This window comes from Cygnus olor, chromosome 6 (assembly GCF_009769625.2).
Source record: "Cygnus olor isolate bCygOlo1 chromosome 6, bCygOlo1.pri.v2, whole genome shotgun sequence".
NCBI lineage: Eukaryota > Metazoa > Chordata > Aves > Anseriformes > Anatidae > Cygnus > Cygnus olor.
Genome location: NC_049174.1, coordinates 19,133,531 through 19,139,530, shown reverse-complemented (window position 1 = coordinate 19,139,530; position 6,000 = coordinate 19,133,531). Strand labels below are relative to the sequence as shown.

The following is a 6,000-nucleotide window of genomic DNA, read 5'->3' as shown; positions in this document are numbered from 1 at the left end:
AACTCGAATAAAATGTTGAGGTAGCTTTAGCACTTGGTGAGCGACACGGTTGCAGCCCTCCTGGGACCGCCAGCCCCCCTGGGGAAGCGCTGTCTCGCTGCTGGAAAGCTGACGAGACCGCGGGGCGTTAAGCCTCAGCTTAACCACGCATAACACGGCACACGGGCGAGCAGCCGTGAGCGCTTCACAGACCCCGCGGCGGGGGCGCTGCCGCCCCGCCGCCAGGGCCCGTCCCGCTGCGCCCCGCCGGGGCTGACGGGCGCGGGGGCCTCGCCCCGCTGGGAAGCGCCGAGGGCTCGGCACGGCCCTCCCCTGCCCTAACGGCCACGGGCGGCACTCGGCTCACGCAGCACGCCCGTACCGCCTGCGGCGCGAGGCAGGACGGCTCCCGCCGCGCCCCGCCTGCCGCGTCCACGTGATCCTGCCCCACGCGGCCAAGATGGCGGCGCCCAGAGCTGTCAACGTGCTGCGGGGCGGAGGTGAGCGCGCCGCCGCGGGGCGGGGAGGGAAGGGGGGAGGGAAGGAGGGGGGCGGGAAGCAGGCGCCGCCCGTTAAACGGGGCAGCGCGCGCCACCCAGCCGCCGCTGGCTCGCCGCCCGGCGGGGAGGTTGGTGGCTGACGCCAGCGGGAGAAGCTACCGGAGAGCCGTGTCCGCCAGCCTGAGCGCCCGGGGCGTGAAGGGCCTCGTCCCGCGGGCGGTGGGAGCCCCGCGTACGCAGCTCGGGGCCGCGCGGTGCCGGCGCTGCGCCCCCCGGCAGGGTGGCGGGGGGAGAGCCCGGCCGGGCCGGGCCGGGCCGGCGGCACCGGGAGCGTGGGGCTTGGCGCCGTCCGAAGGAGCAGGGTGAGGAGCGCTCGGCCCGGTGTGCGCCGCGCCGGGAGCTGGCCCTGAGGGCTGCTGGCGGGCCGCTCTGCGGCCGCGGGAGCGTGTCACTGCACTATTCCTGTCAGAAGTTTAGTTTTCGGTTAAAAAATAAATAAAAATAATAATAACTTGACTGAAATAAATACGTTTGCTGTACCTACCCACTGAGTCACATAACTTTTGCGTGCATGTAGAGGCTCTTCAGCTCCTGTCTTCTCTCACAGCGAGGTCTTCCTGAAAGCGCCTTTTCTACCGCAGCCCAGCAGAAACGATTCAGTCCCGTGTGTTTTACTGCCTTGGTAACACTACAGAGCGATTGTACATGGTTCTGTACCTCACTGATAAATGTGTTTTCTTACTGGTGTTAACGTTATTTACCTCTCATTCCTTCCCCTCGGTGTTTCCTTGTCTCAGATTAAATAAGACTGGAGGTTCTTTGGGGCATACAGTTAAGTGAGTGTTTCTTTTTGGCTTCCGTTGTAAAATCTTTAACGTGTGAATAGAAAGAAACACCTTACAATGGTCTCAATGAAAGACTTGTATGAGTCCTTTTTTTTAAGACTATGAATTCTTCATCTTTCAGCCAAAGCACAATATTGCAATGCTATGCAGCTGACATAAAATTTCAATCCGTTTTCTCATGTTGTTGATAGTGATCTTCTGCTGTACTTCTATTTTTTGTTCTGTTCAAGTCTTTTCAAACTTTTGAGAATATAGCAGCCTTTTCTTCACAGTTAATTCTGAATTTTGCAGGGCACAAGAGCCACGTCAATTTTTTCATTGATAAAGGCTCATATTCATAAGGAAATTTCAGTTTGACTGGAGTCATAGAATCTGAGCTTCAGCTGAACACTGGGAAGAGCTGTGGGATTTGGCCTTCAGAGTCTCCTATTTGTTTTATTTCTGACACTGGTCAAAACCTTTACACTTTCACATGTGCCAGTTAGAAACTGAATCACATCTGTAATATGTAGTGCCATAGAATGTCTTTTGTTGTTGTTTTGTTTTGAATCTCAAATGAATTGAAATTTATTGTACAAATTCATACTATTCTTGATTTCTTGCTTCAGCAGTTCTTCATCTGCAGACTTTGTTCTGGATATTGTTGTGGTCATGTGTGACCACTACAGCTGCTTCCAGCTGCATCCACACCTGTAAACTCTGTGTCTATCATCCAGTTAATAGACCCAAGCCATTTAAACTTGTTAAGCTTTCATCCCTCCCTCCAGACATCAGAACTTATTCAGTTCCCCTAGTGGATGCATATTTCCAGAAGTTGAAAAAGCAAAACTGTCATAGTTCAGACAAGACTGATTAAGCTAAATCCAATTTTCCCTGAATTGGACAGTTCAGTATAATTTAATTTGCAAATATTGAAAGACAGAAGTAATTTAAATTAGATTTCTGCTCACCTAAGGGAATCTATTCTACCTAAATAGAATGAAAATTACTTTTTGATAGCCCCTTATGTGATATCTCTTCATACCTCTGATGTTATATTTCTGTAAATGATGAAAAGAAAATTTTCATAATTATGGAACTGTTTCTAGCACACTTGAAAAGCAGAGATCTTGGAAGTTTGTATACTGTTTAAATACTTCCTCCACACATCAGAAGGAATTAGGCTATCATAAGAAAAATCTTTAATATGTTTGAAAAAGAAAAGTTGAATGATTGTGCTTGCAGAAAGTTAAAAAGACAGTTTGTGATTTTTTATCAGGCATATCAGACAATTTATTTGAACAGTCCCTGTCTTGCTAGTGTCAGAATTGCAATAACGTCAACCTAAGGAGAAGGTACACAACTTGGTAAGAGTGTGAGGGGCATAGGAGCGCCAATTGCATTTACCATTTGTAAAAGAAAACTAAGACAGAATACAGGCACATCAAATGGTATGTTGACCTGTCAGAGTTTGTACTTATAAATGATAGTGATTATATGGTGTTTTATGGGTTTGTAAATGGTCTACTTGCATACTACGATAGTCTCAAGTATTACAATAATTGCATCTGTGATGTTCATTGGTAATAAAATAAAGTGGAAGACGTCAAAGAACTGCATGTCTCCAAATACAATTTCTATGATTTAAGGCATAATAATCTTTTATTGATCTATTAATTTTAGGCAAGTAAATTATTGTAGAATAGAAGCCCCTAATTGCTTGTAATGAAGTTTCAGGACTTGGAGCCATGGGAAAATAATTGATGAGAAGACATCTCTTGTAAAACAAGTCACTTACTGTGTTAAATACTGATAGAACTGATTTCTTATCTTGCTTCCCTATCTACCAATGAATGAGTGTTCCATCTATGCTGCATGTTATTGCCAGACTTTTAAGGTTAAGTTATTGTAGATTGAAGGTGTGTGATACATCTCTCAGATATGTAGTCTGTGTGCACAGGCTGTATGTTTCCTTGTGCTTTACCTAGTTTGCATACTTGCAGAACTGGAAAATTGTGCAAGCATCCTAAACAGGTGCCGATAAGCCTTCATCCCCTGCTCATGTGTAGAAGCAGTAGATTTCTTCTTTGGGCTGTTTTTATGTCCAGCACCAGAGTTATTGTGAGATATTATTCTTCTTTGTATGCATAGCCATTTCAAAATGTTAGTTTTTAAAATTTTTCTGAGAATTTTATTCTTTTCACCTCCCTTAGTAACATGAAGAGGAGATACATAAATATATGCTTTTAAATCTTCCCCCCCAAAAAAACGGAGAAGGGGGCATAGCTGGAGTATGATTTTGTTGCATTGTGGCTTCAAAACCATGCAAATCCAAGTTTGCCTAGAAGTGCTGAATCTCATTAGAGGTCTTTTTTAATTAGTATCATTTTCAATATTACAATGCATTTTATTTGGGCTGTGTAGATCTGTTCAGTTTGTGAGTCTTGTCAGTGATGAGTGGTTGAGTGTTTTCTATCCTTCAGAGCTACTCTAGGCAAAAATGAGTATTTCAAAGGAGTAACAACCTCTTCTCCAATAAGGTAATTTTAAGAAAATAATCAAACTATTCTGAAGCATCACAGAAATCAGAAATGTTAGCTCAGACCCTGCAGAGAGTGGACTAATAGGAAAAGATGTAGACAAGTAACTGAGGCACTATGAAGCAATTAGTTTACATCCTCTAGATAAAGCGTATATATTTAATTTCACATAGCGTTTTCCTGTGTGATCAGGTATGGCTTTGCCATTTAATATGGTAAAACAGACAGTCAACATTCAAAGTATCATTTTGTGGTGAACTCTACATGCTAGCATACAGAAACATTCTATAGAGTTAACATCTGAGAGGTGGTTACATAAATAGATTAATTAAGTACCTGCTGGAAATATCCCATTTCATGGCTTTTTGATTTTAGGAACACAGTCAAGGTCAAATCTGTAACTTCACTGAGTAATACATATCCAAAACCTCTTTAGTTTCCACCACCTGCAAAGGGAGAGGACTATTTTCCCTCTCTGTCAAATCAAAACGAATGCCAGGTTTTTGAATTGTCATATGCTACTGAATCAGTCTGTTTCCATCTTTTTGATAATGAGATTTGAAATAGTAAAATTAAAAAAAAAAAAGCACCTTACCTTTTCATAAGTGTACCCATAAACTTTAGCATATACGAGATTATTCTCATATTAAGAATGAATCATAAAAAAACCTCAGCACTGCTGATATTCAAATACAAAAACATCTTTTCACCCATATCTTCATCACTGTTAAACTTAGAAATGTACAGCGCAAAAATTTACAAATATTTAGTCCTCATCTATGGTAACTTCTAATACTTTAAAGCTATCTAATTCACTTAAAAAAATTTAACTGTACAATATACAGATATCAGTCTTTGGGGGACTTGACTAAACATTGCCTGGTATTCCAGACTGATAATGAAATATGTCCTATAAGTCTGAAGGTTTTTTGGCAGATGAGAAAAAGTGATTGAAAACTTTTGTCAGAGAGTTTTCAAGATCAAATGATGCTTGGCTGCACTGTGCAATACATGAGCTGGGCAATTAGCTGGAAGCAAATGTTAATTCACATTTTCCATTAATTTGTAGACAGACTCATGTCTCCAGGATTTAACATTAGCATTATCAGCTGCAAATGATGCACGGTGGAAGTTCAAACCATTTGATCGTAGTACACTTTTAACATTTTCAAATGATCCTGAGGTATTTCCATCCCTGTCTTGCAAATAAGCAGGCAGACAAGGAATTATTCCCATTTCAACAGTGCAGCAATGAGTAACTCTCAGGGAGACATATACTTTCATGGTTTGAGGCATGAGAGAAAAAATATTCCCCTTTCAATAAAGTGTTTAATTGTTCTCTTCTTTCAGCTGAGAGGTAATGTGTTGTTGGCAGCACACAGAGCCTTTGTTCTGACAAGATATATCACTTCTAACTGGAGGTGGATTGGTAGGGCGCGGTTTCTCTGTTAGCTTCGTTTTCTCAGTTGGCATCAGCCAAGACGATATTCAAAAGGAGGACTGTCCTTTGCAGATGTCCAGCCGTGGCTGAGGATTAGATCACCTTGTCCACCTCTCCACAGACCGGCCGCTGTGGTGGAGGCCGTGCGGCCTTGGCCAGTTCCCCAGGCCTGTTGGCCTACGGCTGCAGACATGGGTGGGAGGGGGAGGAAGGCTGCTGTCGCCATGCAGCAGCTGGCTCACCCAGCAGCAGAAACTTGGTGTTTTCTGCTACAATCAGCTGTGTTGATTTGTGCCCCTTCATAAAGCCACTTGGCCAAGTACGTGGTCATCTTCTCTGTGGAAGGGTACACATTGGCCTGGTGCCGGAGTGTCACCGCTGCAGCTATAGCTAATATCCACACGGAGACAAAATTCATAAGTCCCTGAAGAGTGCATAGTTCCAGCAGTTTTATGAATGCTTTTTCTGCTCTGTGCACCTTGTGCCTTGGGTGGCCGGGTCCCAGACAGTATCTTGTATCAGCCAGTATTTAGTCTGTGGTAAATATATTGGACGGGTACATTTTTAGATACCAGAAGTTGTGTGGTAAGCCCAACTGTAATCCTTCTGGCAAAATTGAACTGTTTGGGAAATACGTGTTAGATGTATCCTTTTCCATTTTGCAGAGTCTCTCTTCTTAACATTCAGCCAGACATTTTCCTAGATGGAAGGGAGCT

General features: G+C 43.7%; 1 protein-coding gene across 2 annotated transcripts in view; it reads left to right on the top strand.

The window, feature by feature from the left end:
• The first annotated feature begins 365 nt into the window (after positions 1–365).
• Positions 366–6,000, top strand: part of METAP1D (methionyl aminopeptidase type 1D, mitochondrial) — a 47,050-nt gene continuing 41,415 nt past the window's right edge. For both annotated transcript variants that reach the window (XM_040561833.1, XM_040561834.1), the window contains exon 1: positions 366–479. In XM_040561833.1, coding sequence (XP_040417767.1) covers positions 440–479 — 40 coding nt within the window. In that variant the 5' untranslated portion in view covers positions 366–439. The remainder of the gene's footprint in view (positions 480–6,000) is intronic.